Below are 18,616 nucleotides of genomic sequence, written 5' to 3'. Positions count from 1 at the left end.
AAAAGCTTCAAAAAAAAAGCTTCCCATGATTGTAAAGAATGCCTACAATCAGGAGCTACTCTTGCCTAGAAAAATTAGAAACTTTAAGGCTGTTGCTAGGTACTTTTCTAACAGTAATTCTATTTCCGTACAGATATACATCAACAGAATAGTTACAAGACTCCCTATATGATGCAATAAAAAGCTATTGGTACAGTTTTGTTCACTTGAAACATGTCAAATGTATCTTAAAAGAGATTTGTGTCAACATTATACTAAGAATTATTAACTGATTCTGAAGATTTCCCTTCCAGATAAAACTGATCCTCAAGGTTACAAATGGCAACAGGAGACTGAGAATAGAGAAACTGGTACATGTGTACCAATAGTTTGTGAGCAAAGAATGACATTTTTTTGCTGTTATTTTTTGCAAATTTAATTAATAGATGATACAAGACAGATATTCAATAAGGTAACAAAAAAGGTAGACATATACCAAACACATATGCAGAAATAACTTACTATGCAAAATTCATTCTCTGTGTTCATATACCAGAAAGAAGATGGTATTTCATGTCACTAAAAACACCAAACTCAATTTACACTGCACAGTTATAGGATTAGGTGACAATTAATGGTGGAATAGTGGAGTTATAACTCCCACTACAAATTTTTCTTGTTTTACCAGAATTTACTACATGCAAATTTTGACAAAAATACTTTAAAATGCTTTACTTTAAATTGCTTTAAAGAAAAGTATAAAGTACAACACCATATAACCACCACCTGATATGAACAACTGCTAACAGTTTGCAATTTAAAAAGAAATAATACCTTAAAGTTCATGTCCCTAATGTTTCCCTCCTCAAGGGCAATCACAATAATGGATTTAGTGTGACTCTAGTTGGTGCTTTTACATCTATAATACATATACAAGTACCCACAAATAATATACAGTATTGTTTTATATGTTTGAAAATTTACATAATAATATAGAACTGTGTGTAATGCTCCACAACAGACTCGAGATCTGATTAAAGTCTGCTAAGATTTCCGTTTTATGAATATACCATAACTAATGTTTCCATTATGTATGGCCAAGAGGACTGTTTCCAACCTTGTACACACCTCGTTACGCACCCTCATAAGTTCCAGATAAATACTTACACATGGAAAAGCTGGGCTGAAGGGTGTGCACATCTTCAACTTTTCTAGATTTTATCAAAATATTCTTCAAAGTAGTTGTATCGACACTTCTACTGGTAGCACAAGAGTACCTGCTTCCTCCATATCAGGAATACTAAGTGTTGTCAGACATCTTCATTTTTGCCAAAAGGCTGGGTAATGTGAAATGCATTTCCCTAATTACTAGTGAATTTGAGCAACTTTTCATTGGTTTGCTTCTCTTTGAATTACCTATTTTTATCCTTTGCTTATTTTTCATTAGGTTATTTTTCCTTCTCTTAACTTATAGGCATTCTATACAGATTCTAAATTTGAAATACTTTTTGACTGTTATATGTATATGGCAAATATGTACTCCTAGTCTGTGTCTTGTCTTTTACTTTATGTTAGCTTTTTACATACAGGAATTTAAATTTTGATACAAATATATCAATCTCTTACTTTAAAGTGTACAATTTTTATGTCTAAGAAATCCTCACCTCAAGGTCATAAATATGTTTTAATATTTTCTTCCAAAAGTTTTCAAGTTCCATTTCCCACATTTAGTATTTTAATTCATTTGGAGACTTTGTTTTGGTGTGTGTGTATGTATATGGTAGGAGGTAAAGAAATAATTTCCCTCTAGAAGGCGAAAAATTTATTCAATAGCCTACCCTTCTCGCACTGATTTGACTCTTTTTCCTATACAAAAGACTCCTTGAGCTTGTTTCTGGTCTGTAATCTCTTTCATACTTCACTCTGTCTACCTCTGCTCTTCTTTGCTTTTAAAGTATTTGTTCTGTAGATGGCAACATATATTGATTTTTAAAAACTATTATTAAGTTCCAAAAAATAAATAAATAAAGGGAAAACCCCCCTTTTCTGGCCATCCGTTAGTTATAAAATTGAGTAAGTAACCATTGTCTAAGAAGAACACAAAAAGAAATTATATTTAAAAATAACTTACATGAATGTGATTAAACACATCTGTAAAAATGTAGGTACAATGCCTTTACAGACATAAAATACAAAGCATTAACTGTATGGTAGTAGGTTTTAATGAACCATTACAAATCCAATGTTTGCCTTTTCATAATTTATTTTACACTTATACAGACTTACTGCAAATGATAATAAATATTAATTCAGCTGACTCTCACAACAGCTCTATGAGGTAGGTACCGTTATCCTCATTTTTAGATGAAGAGACTGAGGCATTGAGAGATTAAGTTACTTATTCAAAGTCACAAGGATAAAAAAGTAGCAGAGGGGCCTCCCTGGTGGCGCAGTGGTTGAGAGTCCGCCTGCGGATGCAGGGGATACGGGTTCGTGCCCCGGTCTGGGAGGATCCCATATGCCGCGGAGCGGCTGGGCCCGTGAGCCGTGGCCGCTGGGCCTGCGCGTCCGGGGCCTGTGCTCCGCAACGGGAGAGGCCACGACACTGAGAGGCCCGCATACCGCAAAAAAAAAAAAAAAAAAAGTAGCAGAAACAGGATCCAAGCCAGGTAGTCTGACTCCAAACTGTGCTCTTAACTCACTACGCTATACAGCTTTTTCCCTTAAAATGAGCAGACTTCTTTGATCTAATTTATGGTGGCTACTCAAATAGAAATGCTATCAAATTTTCCTGTGAATTTCAAGTACAAATGTTCCCAGTATGTTTTTTAAACGATTATTTTAATTAGGATGCCATACACCCATTAGTTCCATTTAATCCTATAAATTAGTACTAGCAGATATCACCTATCTTTCTCAGTCTTTATCATCAGCAAATCTGATCTAGTTTTCCCTCATCGCTTCATATATTTTTTCTTATAAAAGAAAGAAGTAAATATAAAATGAGTTTTTGAAGTCCTCTCACATATATGCCCTCATGTAAACTTCATTAAAACCCTATAACTAGCAGTGGACAGAAATGATTACTATACTTTACACAGAATAAGAAGACTCTAGAGCTTCCCTGGTGGCACAGTGGTTGAGAGTCTGCCTGCTGATGCAGGGGACACGGGTTCGTGCCCCTGTCCGGGAGGATCCCATATACCGCGGAGCGGCTGGGCCCGTGAGCCATGGCCGCTGAGCCTGCGCTCTGCAACGGGAGAGGCCGCAGCAGTGAGAGGCCCACGTACCGCAAAAAAAAAAAAAAAAAAAAAAAAGAAGGCTCTAAAAGGCTAAGTAATTTACCCAAGGTAACAGAGCTGTAAATGGCAGAGCAGAACTGAGGATCAGATATCAGTACTACAAGTTGCGTGGTCTTCAAAAAATAGGCCAAGTTCAAAAGTATAGATGGTATAGACTGGCACAGACCTACTGTTGTTTTACCAGTTATGCATCTTTCCACAGCTACTCTTTTACCAAGCCCATATTTCTCTATTTTATTCATACCAGTGTGAGAGATCTGTCAGGTAGCTTGCTATAATCCAAATATATCAGCTCTAGGACAGTCTTCTTGATCCTGTTATAGTTAAGTGTTATCTTTTGCTCAATCTTAGTAAACACCATTGCTGTATTCAATTATATCAGGTATTCATTTCTCAGAAATCTGAAGAATCTATTTTTAAAGTGAATTAGACAATTTACATTCAGCTTTTTCAGATTTCTTGGGCAGATGTCCTTAGTTTGTAGAAACTATATGCATATGCGGAATTAGAGTTATCATGCTCCAGCAAAATGGGGGCCAGCAACCACTTTAAAAATTAATTGGAGGGAGGGAGACGCAAGAGGGAAGAGATATGGGGATATATGTATATGTATAACTGATTCACTTTATTATAAAGCAGAAACTGACACACCATTGCAAAGCAATTATACTCCAACAAAGATGTTAAAAAAAATTAATTGCAGGTACACACAATGTTCACTGCAGCACTATTTATAATAGCCAGGACGTGGAAGCAACCTAAGTGTCCATCAACAGATGAATGGATAAAGAAGATGTGGCACATATATACAATGGAATATTACTCGGCCATAAAAAGAAATGAAATTGAGTTATTTGTAGTGAGGTGGATAGACCTAGAGTCTGTCATACAGAGTGAAGTAAGTCAGAAAGAGAAAAACAAATACCCTATGCTAACACACAGATATGGAATCTAAAAAAAAAAAAAAAATTGGTTCTAATGAACCTAGGGGCAGGACAGGAATAAAGACGCAGACGTAGAGAACTGACTTGAGGACACAGGGAGGAGGAAAGGTAAGCTGGGACAAAGTGAGAGAGTGGCATGGACATATATACACTACCAAATGTAAAATAGATAGCTAGTGGGAAGCAGCTGCATAGCACAGGGAGATTAGCTCGGTGCTTTGTGACCACCTAGAGGGGTGGGATAGGGAGGGTGGAAGGTAGGCACAAGAGGTAGGGGATATGGGATATATGTATACATATAACTGATTCACTTTGTTATACAGCAGAAACTAACACAACACTGTAAAGCAATTATACTCCAATAAAGATGTTAAAAAAATTAATTGCAGGTACAAATTTCCGATTGTAAGATAAATAAGTCTTGGGGATGGAATGTACAGCATGGTGACCATAGTTAACAAGACTGTTTTGTGTATTTGAAAGTTGCTCAGAGAGTAGATCTTAGAAGTTCTCATACAGGAAAAAAATTGTAACTTTGTGTGGTGATGGATGCTAACTAAACTTACTGTGGTAATCATTTCACAATACAGACATATATCAAAGCATTATGTTGGACACCTAAAACTAATAAAATGTCATATGACAATTAGATCTCAAAAAAAAATTAACTGTAATATTGAAACAAACACTCATATGATAAGGGAGTTGAAGTAGATCAATCCTAAACTAACGCAAAACCCCCAAAAATCAACCAAAGAGGAGCTGTGTTCAAAATATGGCCAAACAGCAAGACATAATTCACTTAAGCATCAAGTATGTTTTTAGTATAAATAATTTAGAAACCACATTTTCCATCAACTCTCACAGTACTTATAGGTAGAAGCCAATAAAAACAACTACCTGAAAGAAAAAAAAATAGGCTATTAATATTTAAGACCCTTCTCAATCGATATTTGTAACTTAGATGTAAGTAGACTGTATTTTTAGATCAAGGTAAGTGTTCTTTTTCAGTTAATCATCCTAAAACCATGGGAGTTAAGGGGGTGGGCACAATTAAAAGCCATCATATAAAAACAAATTAACCGAATTTAGTTTTTGACCTAAATATACTAAACAAAATGAAAATTACACTAATCTTGGAATGTTTTTTCCAACAAATGTTTTTAAAAAAACAAGCAAAGAAACAGATAAGCATACATTCTGAATATCACCCCTAAAGTAGAAAGTGTACATTTAATTTTTGACAGAAATAAGGCCTGTTTCCCCTGATTAATGCCCCTATCTTGCTTCCTTTTAAACTATGTACCACAATGGCTTGAAACATCATACTGCATTTTAAAATCTCTTTATTAACCGGTGAGCCAGATAATGGTAAGCATGTTCCCAGATGATGTTTTAAACAAGGCAAAACATAAAATAAACATTATCTTCTCTTTACCCTCACTTTCTTGCCTCTCCATCAAGAACATAAACTCAAGGACATACACTAAACTTCTTCTGGATTCCTACAATCCTTAGTTGATCACAGTTTAATAAATGTATTGATCAATGTAAAATACTGAATACCAACTATACTCGTCATTGTTCTAGGCAATGAAAATATCTGACTAAATTGCCACAAGAATTAGTAAGTCTGAAGCTACTGAAAGGCATAGGCAAAAAAATGACAGTCATGTAAGAGATAAATTTAGGAATCTATATGGTCCAGACAATAGTAGGAAGTCTCATTCAGCTAAAAGCAGTGACCCTAATAAATTTTAGAAATATTCTGTTGATACTCTCCTGTTAGAAGCCAGAGGAAGCACTAAACCCAATTCCAACCTAACAGGGAGGAACTACTGTACTTTGTAAAGCAGAAGAGATGGGAACTCTGGAAGACGGTAATCATATAGCACAGGTGATACTAAGAAAGGAACAGAACACAGTGAGATATGTACTCTTTCAGAGTTTTGAGAAAAGATCGGCAAGGTAATGAAACAGAAAATTTTAAAAAGGAGAAAGATGACTCAAGAAGTCTGTAGGCTCACAAGTTAAATTATTAAATTCAATCATAAATGCCTCCTGATAAGCAGCCTTACAAAAATTTGAAAGGATGATAAATACAGAATAGAAGAAATCCATCATTGAAAGGCATAAGTTATTTGACCACATACTGTCTCTACAAAGAACTGGCTCATCCTAAGCAATTACAGTCCAATTTTGATTAGAACTCTAAGGCTTAGAGTGGAACCAGCATTCCTCCGGGTAAGATACTACAATCTGTTCAGTGCTAATCAATGGCATTGGCACAACTTTTATCTTGCAATCTAATTGGAAAGCAAAACAATTACCAAATTGGCTCAACTGGAAAGAATACAGGGAAAAATATATAATTAATGTGTGTGTATATTCAAGCAAGTAAAATGAAATACAAAAGATCTAATTAGTTTAACAAATGGATCTAGTAGGAACATCACAATGATGCTGCAACAATTTATCAAACACTGAGACTTCATTAGAGCTCATTTTAAATTCTTCTACTGAAAACATCACACTTATAAAGCCATAATTCTTTTAATTTTTGAATGTTTTATAAATATAGACTACTCTTCTAATCAAGAAAAAAAAGATAAAATACAGTATGAAGACTTCTTACAGTATCTTAAAACCACCACTATGCTAGTATTAACCGAGGTCAACAGACTTTTGGGTAAACGATTTAGTAAATCTTACAAAATTAAATTGCTAAATTAAATATTTCTTCTTTTTATGATGCCATCATAGGCCTAAATTTAAAAGCTAAAACTATAAAACTTCTAGAAGAAAATACACAAGAAAATTGTTGCAACCTTAGGATAGGCAAATATTTCTTATTTAGGACACAAACAGCACGAATCATTAAGGAATAAACCCGATTAACTGGACTTGATAAAATTAAAAACCTTTGTTCATAAGACCCATTATTAAAAAATGAAAAGGCAAACCATACTGGGAGAAAAAATTTGCAAAACACATACTTGATAAAAGACTTGGGTCCAGAATATATAAAGAACTATAACTCAATAACAAGCTGGGAACAGACATTTCACAAAAGATACATTAATGGCAATACACACACACACACACACACACACACACACACACACACACAATGGCAAAAAGCTCAGAAGAAATAGCTCAGCATCACTAGCCCTCAAGAAATGAAAATTAAAACCATAATGAAATACCACAGCACTCTCACTAGAATGAGTTAAATAAAAAGCCTGAAAATACCAAGTGTTTGGGGGATGTATAGAAATTGAAACTCTCATACACTGGTGATGGAAATTTTAAATGATACAACCATTTTGTAAAAACAGTTTGACCGTTTCTTACAAATGTAAATATATACTAAGTATATGACCCAGCAATTCTATTCCTAGGTATTACCCAAAAGAAATGAAAACATATGTCCATGCAAAACTTATACAAGAATGTTCATGGCAACTTTATTCATACAGGCCAAAAATGGAAAAAACACAAATAGCTAACAGATGAATGGATAAACCAAAAAAGGAATGAACTATTAATACACATAAAAACATTATTTGGATAAATTTCAAAAACATTTTACTCAGCAAAGGAAGCCAGACAGAAAAGACTATATGCTCTGGAACTGCATTTATATGAAATTTTAAAATAGACAAAACTTAACTAAGGAAGTGGTTCTCAATTGGGGAAATTTTGCCCTCCCCTTCCTTGGACAGTGCTGGTGACATTTTTTGATTGTCACAACTTAGGGAATGGGGTCGGGGTGGTTGCTACTGGTATCTAGCAGACAGATAGGCCAGCAATGCTGTTAAACATTCTAGAATGCAAAGGACACTAACACAACAAAGAATTATCAGGCCCAAAGTTTCGATAGTGCCTAGGCCAAGACTGGAAAATTGTGTTCTACGGTGGTCGGTGATGGTCTTGGGATATTGAATGCAAAGGAAAATGAAGGAGTTCTGGGGACAATAAAAATGTTTTATATTTTATTTGTAGTAGTAATTTGTTTTCCAAAACTCATCACAGTGTACACTTGAAATGGGCACATTTTATTGTATGCAATCTTACCTCAAAGTTGATGGTAAAAATTACAGTGTCTGTCAACTAATATAAAGCTATATAAAACAGTTTAAAACAATTTTTGCTTTTTAAATTATATGGATAGAAAAGACAGAAAAGGCAAGTACCACTGGTTGGATTATGGATAATTTTGATTTTTTTTCCTCCTGTTGCTCATTTGTTTTGTATTAACTTGAAAATACATTATCTAAAATATATTATCTAATTATATACTTTTGAGTTATACCCAAAACAGGTCCAATTAAATGAGGATAATAGAAAAGCACAACTGCAGATGAATATTTGATTGTAGTTAAATTTTGATTTTTGATCATAGGACTTAAGTTATTTCAAGAAACTATAAAAATGTATGATGCAAAGGCATTTAGAAGTCAATTTTTACTCTAAAACACCTCTATAATATTTAGTCTAAATTATAAATATATTTGTATACAAAAGGTTTTTAAGAGACATTTTCACCATAAACAGTGATATCAAGCCATAATAAGATAGGGTGAATAGGATAATAAATTCTTTTAAATTAAATAGAATAAAATTATGAAGTAAGTAATAACCCATTTCATTATATTTATATAGTAGAAAAACACAGCAGATGCAATTTAATTATGTTCAACAACAGGCCTGGAACTGTACCAACTGTGAGGAATATAAAGATAACCCTCAAGAATTGACTATCTAATGGAGAAAAATGATATTGTTAACAAATCAAATACAAAAAGTTAAAAGCAACGGTTGAGGTTTGAAAATAGTACAATGAAAGACCAAACAACCAAGCCTGGAGAGTGTGGGAAACATGTACAAAGATGACATTTGAGCTGGATCTTGAGGAAGTAGTGAGAGCTTATCAGGTGAAAATCATTATTAGTTCAAAAATCTGAAACCAAACAAAGAAAGCCAACTACCTAACAATTTTGTTACACTGCTCTTTGTTACACTTTATGGTCTTAAAGGTCAGCAATGAGAAAATCGTTTCCAGAAATGGAATATTATCCTATAATATTGAGCAAGGAAGTTACACCTGCTGAGAAAATTCCATATTCAAGAGAGAAATATGCTCAGTATTTACCCTCATGGAAAGTGCACTCTTTGCACTTTCACTACATCTAAGTTAGGAAATAAAAGTCTCTGGCACCATTTAAAAGTATAGACAGGGCTTCCCTAGTGGCGCAGGGGTTGAGAGTCCGCCTGCCGATGCAGGGGACACGGGTTCGTGCCCCGGTCCGGGAAGATCCCACGTGCCGCGGAGCGGCTGGGCCCGTGAGCCATGGCCGCTGAGCCTGCGCGTCCGGAGCCTGTGCTCCGCAACGGGAGAGGCCACAACAGTGAGAGGCCCGCGTACTGCAAAAAAAAATAAAAAATAAAAAAAAGTATAGACAAAAAATAAACAATTGGGTTACAATTTTAAAATTGTATATTTAACATTTGTTAGTAAATTCCAGTTGGCCTCACATACGCACAAAAACACCTCATACCATTAATAAGGGAAAAAATCTAAGATGCCTCTCAAAAGGGGTGGGTCCTAGGAATACAGTATACATCCTTGACAGCACGTTTTAAAGCCATAAGAAATGCTTATAAATATATGATGAATGAAGTAAACGACTACTCTATACTGCTAACAATGATTATAACAAGGTAAAAAAGTTAATTCTTAACTTAGGCAGAGAAAAAAGCCTGTGAGGTAGTGAGACCAGCAGATACACTGCAGGTAGAACTTGCCTAGCCAGCTCCTTAGACTTCCTGTAATTTTGGAAACCTACTGAAATTGAGGAACAGAAATGGAATTAAATTGAGTTTAAACAGAACAAATTTTATGCAACAGAAAACCTAATTTTTGAGTGAGCAAGTCATCCCAAAGACAAAGGGTGTTCAAGTGGATCTGATTTTGTGGAGAGAAATTTCCTATTCTTTTCTCTCTTGACTTTGAGTCAAATAATTACTGCGAACAATTTAAGGAACACTGTTTCCAGGTAGTGGTGATTCAGGGGATTGGAGAAAACGGAAAAAGGATTAACGCGATAAACCAAGGTTGCAAGGGAGTCTTCTGGGGTCACGTAATAGCCAGTGAACTAGAAACGCTGGCTATTTAGTAGATCCCGACACCAAGAGTGGAGCCAGGAGCAGGTGCAAGTCCAGCCAAGAGCTGGAGGCAGGCAGAGAACAGTCACTGCCAGATCCTTCTGCTTCCATCGCAAAAGATCACCCCCCGCCCCAACTCTCTACCTAAAATGTTCCTCGTACTCAGTACCCGCCCGGAAGTACCCCCTCCCCACAACTACCCCTTGCAATCCCAACAGTCCAGCCGGAGTGACAGGGCTGTTGTTCACTTACTGAGCTGTCCCCCACCCGACGTAGTACTCGGCTCCCGACCTCCTGCGCCTCCAACGCCGGCTGCTCCAGGGATCCCCGGCGCCCCTAACCCCGGCGGGGTCCCGCTCTGCCTCTCGAAGTTGCCGGGATTGGAGAAGTAGTCGCGCAGCCGAGGGAGCTCGCGGCCGCTCTCTAACAGCTCGGTGTGCAGCTCCAGGGCGGTCAGCAAGTATTGATCGCGCAACAACTGAGCCGCGATCGCATCAACTGACAATCGGGCCGGGGTCTCCCCGGTGCCCCCCAGTGCCACCGCAGCCGCCGACGCCTCCCCAGGGAGCCCTGGTCGTGTACTGCTCCCTAAGGCCACGGGATCCTGAGGCGATAGCGAGTCCGCAGAGCCAGGATCTAGGCCGACCCCGGAACTCAGCCGAAGTCCTGCCCGCCGCTCGTCGGTCCCTGAAACCTCGTCGTCGTCCTCGTCCGAATCGCTGAGGAATGGATTCACGCCGCCGCCACCACCTCCAGGCGCCATCGCCGCCATCTTATACTGTCAGGAGCGTGGGCGCCTCCCTGTCTGGTTCTGACAGGCCGCAGCCTGAATCCCTACTAAGCGTCAGCGGGCACTGGGCACCTCCAGGGCCCTGGATTGGCCACGTCCCGCCTCCTCACTTGTAGACCAGGCCCAGGCTCGGAGGCAAACGGTCTGGAAGCAGCACCACGCGCTGCCTCAGCCGCAGCTGCAGCAGCAGCCCGGCTCTGCAGGCGTCTTCCTGGTCCCCAGTCTCGCGAGAAATAGCGCGTGCCGTGCCCCCCTCTCCCCGCCCCAGCCCCGCCCCCGCCCCGCCCCCGCCCCGCCCGTTCTCCCCCTAGTGAGCAAAGATAGAGGGCCCAGCTCCCCGCTCAAAGACGAAATCCCGCCCCCACTCCGTTTTGATTGGCCAACTGAGATAGGGGGCGGGGACTGGAGTTACGGAGGGCTGACCCAAGAATTATCGCGAGAGCAGCTTCTGGACAGGTAAGTGTCAGGGGCGTTCCGTGGTTGAGGAGCGGTAATGACGGTGGGTTAGGAACATTCATTCTCTTGGATGTCCTTTCGGGAACAGAGGGGAACTCTGACTTCGAGCTGGGTCCCGCCTTCGCGGTGAGGAGGCCCCATTCCTGAGATCAGGCCTGACTTCTATAAGCCCAGGTAAAGTCCGGGACTAGTTGGGGAGAGGTGCGGTGGCACCGAAAGTGGCCTCACGCCCGCCGCCGAGCTGCTTCACTTTTCCTTAGCACGTTTCACTTTTTCTGCTGTGTGCCGCCAATTGATGACATTTTCTCCGCACGTGTAGCAAGTGCCCAGGGCAGGGGCTGTAGTCAGAATGTGGCTTCCTTTCTCTTCCTTGCCTTCCCAGCCGTGTGCCCGTTTGCCCTGGAGGCCTAGGAGAGCGCCTTCTCGCCACCGAGTTAGTAGTGATAGGGCAGGATGCCATAGGGTGGGATGTGGGAGATGGAGAGAGTAAATGGAAAATGGAACTCAGAGGTTTGGATTTGCGTGCATCAGAGAATACCCTGATAGCCTCGACTTCAGTAGCAAACTGTTAGGATCTCAGGATTTAATACACAGGGATGCTTCAAAATATCAAATGGGAAAAGTAAACTTACTCCTAGAGACGTTCAGTGACCCAGTCAAGTCAACTCCATAATAAATATTCAAAGGAACTAAAATCAGTTCTTTTATGTCCAAAGCCATTCTTTCTCCGCTATGCCTTGCAACATTTCTGACTTGTACATTTAGGCTGGAGTCAAGGTACTGACTGTGGAACTGAGAAATTGTTTTCAAACTTGGCTGCTTTTGACAGTTTTGATATCCTTTATCAAATGTTAGCACAGTATACTAAGTTTGGACAGTATACAAAGTATACAGCATATTGTATACTTTGGACAGTATATATATATTGGACAGTATACAAAAATGTTAGCACAAGTATACAAAGTTTGCCACTTTTGCACTTTTAGATTTCCCTGTCATTCTGCATAGGTTCTTCCTTTAAGCACCAAAATAGAGGTGGCAATAATTATGTTATCAAGTAAGTTATGTTACATTGAAGCAGTGAAGTATCTCCTTTAGGTCTGTGGAAAAATAAAAATATAGCGTTCTCATATAGCCTTAGGTCAGGTTATTGGTTTACATGTAAATGTATACCAACAGTTAAATGTCGGCTTTAATTTCAGTTTACCCAGGCTCAGTAAACTAAAATTTTCATTTGAATGAGGCTTTGGGTTTTTCGTTTTGTTTTTGGTAGAAGTTGTTTTTGATGTTATTAATACTAAGAATTCAAAGTATTTTTTATAGAACATTAGCTCCTAATGTTTGAACTCTAAATTTTTTTGTGTGTGAGCCATATATTGAAGAAAAGCCATGGGAAAAAAAAATCCTGGATCTTAGAAAAATAGTATCAAACTAGTCAATGCTGTTACATATTTCTTAGCTAAAAGGATTGCTCCTCCTTATTGAGTTTGCCAGAGAGACTGAAAATGGAACCAATTTCTGGAATGGAGGAATGGGAGGGATTAGGGAATGGCATGGAAAGGGCATGATTAGAAATGGGTTGTTTGTATAGTACAATATTTCCATCTCTGTAATGGGGAATTTTAGAAATCTTTTGTATTTAGTGTCCCTGCACTTAGGGTCTTCCCTTAGAGGATTGTGCTTATTAGGTTGAAGAGCCTAAAGTTCATATCCCAGTTCTGCCAATTATTTACTGTGAGACTTTTAAATAGTTACTTGACTTCTCTCAGCCCTCATCTGTCAAGGGGATGCTGAAAGTATATAGAATTAGGAATGTGCTTGTCACCGTACCTGGTACCTATTACACAATAAATGTTATAGTCAGTTCTCAATTAATGTAATACTAGTATATGGAGAACATTTGACAGACTTTTAAAAATAAAGCAAAACAAACCCGTTGTCAATTGTTTAGTAGCTACAGCCAGAAAAAGCAATTAAGGTAGTAGGCCCCAAAGGGAATATCTTTAACTTAAGGTCTGATTTCTAAAATGAAAGTTGAAAATATCAATAGATTTAAAATATGTTTCCTCAGAGAGTTGTAAGAAATTGGATGTAGAAGTCCTTCCATGATTGGCTTCCTATAACACGTCTGTAGTTTCCAGATTCTACTTCATCCTATAATCATGGACTTGTTTATGTGACCTTCCAAGCCCGTAACAAATCAACTGGCCAGTCTCCTCAGTAAGTACTTTTCTCTTCCGCAATACATAGAGGTTTACTTACCAATTAAAAATGTTTAAGAAATAGCACATACTAGAATATTAATAATTGCTGATCTCTACTTTTAATAATTTGCTGTTAATATTGTTGAGAAATTTTCTTTCTACTTAGCAAGATCTGCATTAATTTGGTCTTTACAGCTAACGTTTCACTGAATAATATGGATAGTCATTGAAGTTTGTATCTTAGTGATGAAAATATAAAAGATCGCTTTTTTCCAAGCACTTAAATCATTTTCTTGTTTAAAAAATTATTTTTTGCTTTAGTAGTCTTAAAATAACCACAAGTAATATTTTAAATGCAAGTTTTTCATTGACTTAAAATTTTATAAGTATCTAATTTTTTATACATTTTTATACATTCTAATTTTTTTTTTTTTTTTTTTTTTTTTTTTTCTTTTTGCGGTATGCGGGCCTCTCACTGTTGTGGCCTCTCCCGTTGCGGAGCACAGGCTCCGGATGCGCAGGCCCAGCGGCCATGGCTCACGGGCCCAGCCGCTCCGCGGCATATGGGATCCTCCCAGACCGGGGCACGAACCCGTATCCCCTGCATCGGCAGGCGGACTCTCAACCACTGCGCCACCAGGGAGGCCCACATTCTAATTTTTTAACATTGTTTTTCAGCATGTGGTAAACATCCCACAGATATAAGCTAAATAACTTTTATTTATATATGGTTATGTGTATTTTAAAATTTTTAGTAATTATTCATTTATTTTGGTGGTTTCCAAATGATTCATCCATGACAAAGTTTTCTTTTTCACTATATCTGAATAAAAAGTGATTTTTAAAAACCAGAAATATTAAGTAATAATATTGCTTAATTACATGTGCTTAGCAATAATAAAATAAGTAGTGTGTGAAGAATGATATTTTGGAATCACCAAAATTTTATATATAGTAAATGACTTAAACATAGAAGTTGTTGTGGTTGTTTTTAAGTATCCTGAATCTTCACAGTTCATGCGTATGTTCTGGAGGAGGAATAGAGAAACAAGGCAGCCTCTAGTGGCTATCCTGCATATTACATTTACCTTTGAAATGATAATTGTAGGTCATTTATTAGTCCTTAGTAAGTGCCCAGGACTGTGATGAGTGCTGGAGAAAGCCTGTCTTGCTGTCCTGGAATCAGCTTTAAATGATAGAGACAGACATTGCTACAAATAGTCAGAGTCATAGCCATATAATTGTAAACTGAAGTAAAGGTTTTGGCTTCTGATTTGGACTGCATAGTCCCTGAGGAAGTGATACTTGAGAGTGCAAGGTAGGAACTTGACTAGGATCCCACTGTCACTATAGAACAGAGCTAGATTTTTATGTTGGCTGTTACAGCTTCAGGGTCAAAGTTCTCAAACACAATTTTTGTTTCACTACTTCAGTAAGGTTTTGGGTAGTGGAAAATTTGTATTATCCTTTAACACATAAACTTCGATACTTTATGTAGAAGAGTTGTGTAATAGCAATGGAGAAAAGAAAGAACATAAGTCCAGGGAGTTATTTGTAAACACAAATGAAAGTGAAAAGTGATATACATATTTCCTTATTTATAAGCATGAAAAGGAGAGTACTCAGGTTTCCATGGTAAAGAGGAGTATATAAATCAGTGTGAGCTTCTGTACATCTAGATATATACAGTATGTACTTTAGTTGTTAATAGTGTTTAAGATCCAACTGAAATGAATTAAGTACTTGAAAAATGACTTACTTTGCATAACTAAATATGATACCTGATAGATGGGGTCCTGAGCTAGACGACAGAAAAAAGGATAAGTGAATAGAATAATTTTGGAATAATAAATTTGACAGTTTGGATGAAATGGACAAATGGACAAATTAAAAGATACAACTACCAAAACTCACTCAACAAGTAGTAAATAATCATAACATCTCTCTGTATATGAAGAATTTACAGTTAGAAACCTTCCAGCAAAGAAAACTCTGAGCCATTTGTTTCATTGGTGAATTCTGTTACACAGAAAGGAAGAAATAATATAAATTCTACACAGACTCTTCCAAAAAATAAAAGAGGTAACAGCACTTCCCAATGCATTGTCTGATACCAAAACCAGAGAAAAAAGAAAATTATAGTCTAATATCTCTAATAAATATTACTTTAAAATGCTAAGTAGTATTTCAGGAAATAAAATCCAATAGTATATAGAAAGGATAATACTTAATGATCAAGTGGGGTTTATTCTGGGAGTGCAAGCTTGGTTTAACGTTTGAAATTCAATCAGCGTAATTCACCACATTGGGAGACTAAAAGAGAAAAACCGAATGATCATGATCATCTCAGTAGATGCAACAAAAACATTTGACAAAATCCAGCATTCATTCACAGTTTAAAACTCTTTGCATATTGAGAGTAAAAGGGAACTTCTTTAACTTAAGAAAGGGAATCTACAAAACCTGGAAAACTGACAACTTTCACCCTAAGACTGGAAACAAGGCAAGGATTTCTGTTGTTACTACACCTATTCAACATTATACTAGAGCTCCTAGACAGTACAACAAGCGTGAGACAAAAATAAAAAAGTGTAGATTGCTAAGAAGTCCTTTTTTCACAGGTGACATAATTGTCTCTTTAGAAAATCAAAAGGTACCTACATAAAAGCTACTATAACTAATAATTTTTCAGTGTTGCAGGATACAAAGTGAATGTATAAAAATCAGTGGTAATTTAAGAACTAACAAGGGGAAATTGAAATAAAAAATATCATTTACAATAATATCAAAAAATGAAATATGTAGGGATGGATCACAGAGGCATGAGGAAACTTTTGAGGGTTATGGGTATGTTCACTATCTTGACTGTGATTATTATACACTTTAAATATATACAGCTTATTATAGGCCAATTATGCCTCAATAAAGCTATAAAAATGCTATAAAGAATATTATTGGGACACTTCAAAAATTTGGAGTATAGATGGTAGATTAGATAAAAGTACTGACGTTGAGTGTACTGAAGTTGATAACTCTACTGTAGGTATATATGGGAGTATCATTATTCTCAGGAAATAAACACTGAAGTATTTCGGGGTAAAGGGCCATAGTGTATGTGACTTATCTTTACATGGTTCAGATACAATATTATGTGACACACACCCCACCCCAAAGCTCCTATCTGCACACATGGGAGGGGTAAGTTAAAGAGGTGAGGCAGGGGCCAGAGAGGCAAGAGGGAGAAAATGATAAAGCAAGTGGGAAAAATGTTAACGTTAGATGTATATGGCTAAGGGGTGTATGGATGTTCGTACCACTATTGCAATTTTTCTCTGAATTTGGAATTGTTTGAAAATAAAAATGTTAACAATCTGTACTAAAGTGTTGTCATTTACAAGAATTCCTTAGGTGGGACACAAAATACAATCACCAAAAGAAAATTAATTGAACTTAATCAGAATTTAAAAGTACTGCTATTTGAAAAACGCTGTTTAAAAAGTGAAAAGGGAAAAAAAAGAGGATTTTAAAAAGCTCATTAAATGCATGAGAAGTTGCTCAATGTTATTGGTCATCAGGGAAAGGTAAATTAAAACCACAATAGGTTACCACTACACTCCCACTAACTAACTGTAATTGAATATACTCAAGAGTGGGGGGAAACATTATAACAATATATAAGAAATTATAAAGCACATTATACTTACTATAAAAGTAAATTGTAAAATGACATTTATAACCAAATTATAGAGTGTCAATAAAATAAAGTTTTAAAACACTTAAAGACATTGCTTGTAAGTGTGTTAAACAGTTTGGAAAAAGTTTGGCAGTTCTTTTTATACGTTTAAACATCTGCTTACCATTTAACCCAGCAATTCTAATTCTGCATATTTATTCAAGAGAAATGAAAGTATATATTCACAAAGTCATTTAGTGTTCATAGAAGCTTTATTTATAATAGCCCAAAATTGGAAACAATTCACATATCCATCAAGAGGGGAATAGATAAACAATTTGTAGTGTATCCATACAATGGATCCTTCTCGGTATTAAAAAGGAAGAAACAACTGAATCACAGCCGTGCATGAATCTCAAAAATGTAATACTGAATGAAAGCAGATACAATAAAGTACATACTGCATGATTCCATCTCAGTGACACTTCAGAATGCTAAAAATTAATCTTGCATCACAGAAGGCAGTGATTGCTTATGGTCAGAGCTGTGGGGACAGGGTTTGACTGCAGAGGAACATGGGGCAACTTCTTGGAATGATAAAAATATTCTATATCTTTATTCTGGTGGTTGGTTATATGAGTGTATATATTGGTCAAAACTTATAAAATGTGAAATGTCCATTTTTGTATATAAATTATACTTTAATAAAGTTGATTAAAAATTTAAAAATAGATGCCATTCCTTAGAGTGCATCAGAAAAAATTTAGTAAGACTATTGACCTTAGAATAATTAACTCTAAATAAGTGGAATGTATTATAACAAGAACCCTTATACTCAAAAGAAAAGCAATTGTATGAACTAGTGGTAATTTTTATTTAATATGCATATATTAAAAAATGGTTAAAAACATACATTAGTAGGTAATTTTTTGGATCTGAAAGCATTATCACAGGGCTCCTTGTTAGCACTGAAACGTGGGCTACTAGATAATTGTATTTTTGCATACATCTTTTGATTGCCTGATATCCCACATATCTTCAGAGTCTTTCCTTGCTTTGGCTGGGTTCTTTGCCTCGTTCTTTGTGGTCCTACTAAAACA

The 18,616-nt window shown here is 36.9% G+C and overlaps 2 protein-coding genes across 7 annotated transcripts in view; one reads left to right on the top strand and one right to left on the bottom strand.

The window, feature by feature from the left end:
- The window catches only part of RELCH (RAB11 binding and LisH domain, coiled-coil and HEAT repeat containing), a 122,774-nt gene extending 111,377 nt beyond the window's left edge, over positions 1 to 11,397 (bottom strand). For all 3 annotated transcript variants that reach the window (XM_081251871.1, XM_081251870.1, XM_081251872.1), the window contains exon 1: positions 10,646 to 11,397. In XM_081251871.1, the coding sequence (XP_081107997.1) occupies positions 10,646 to 11,165 (520 nt within the window). In that variant the 5' untranslated portion in view covers positions 11,166 to 11,397. The remainder of the gene's footprint in view (positions 1 to 10,645) is intronic.
- Positions 11,398 to 11,586: 189 nt separating this feature from the next.
- The window catches only part of PIGN (phosphatidylinositol glycan anchor biosynthesis class N), a 105,952-nt gene continuing 98,922 nt past the window's right edge, over positions 11,587 to 18,616 (top strand). For 3 of the 4 annotated variants that reach the window (XM_081253031.1, XM_081253029.1, XM_081253032.1), the window contains exons 1-2: positions 11,652 to 11,813; positions 13,711 to 13,859. The gene's annotated coding sequence lies outside the window, so the exon portion shown is untranslated. The other variant, XM_081253030.1, reaches the window with a different exon arrangement.

The sequence above is a fragment of the Mesoplodon bidens genome, assembly GCF_964165515.1.
Source record: "Mesoplodon bidens genome assembly, chromosome: 13".
Taxonomy (NCBI): domain Eukaryota; kingdom Metazoa; phylum Chordata; class Mammalia; order Artiodactyla; family Ziphiidae; genus Mesoplodon; species Mesoplodon bidens.
The sequence above is the reverse complement of the archived record's forward strand: the minus strand, read 5'-3'. Positions and strand labels throughout refer to the sequence as shown.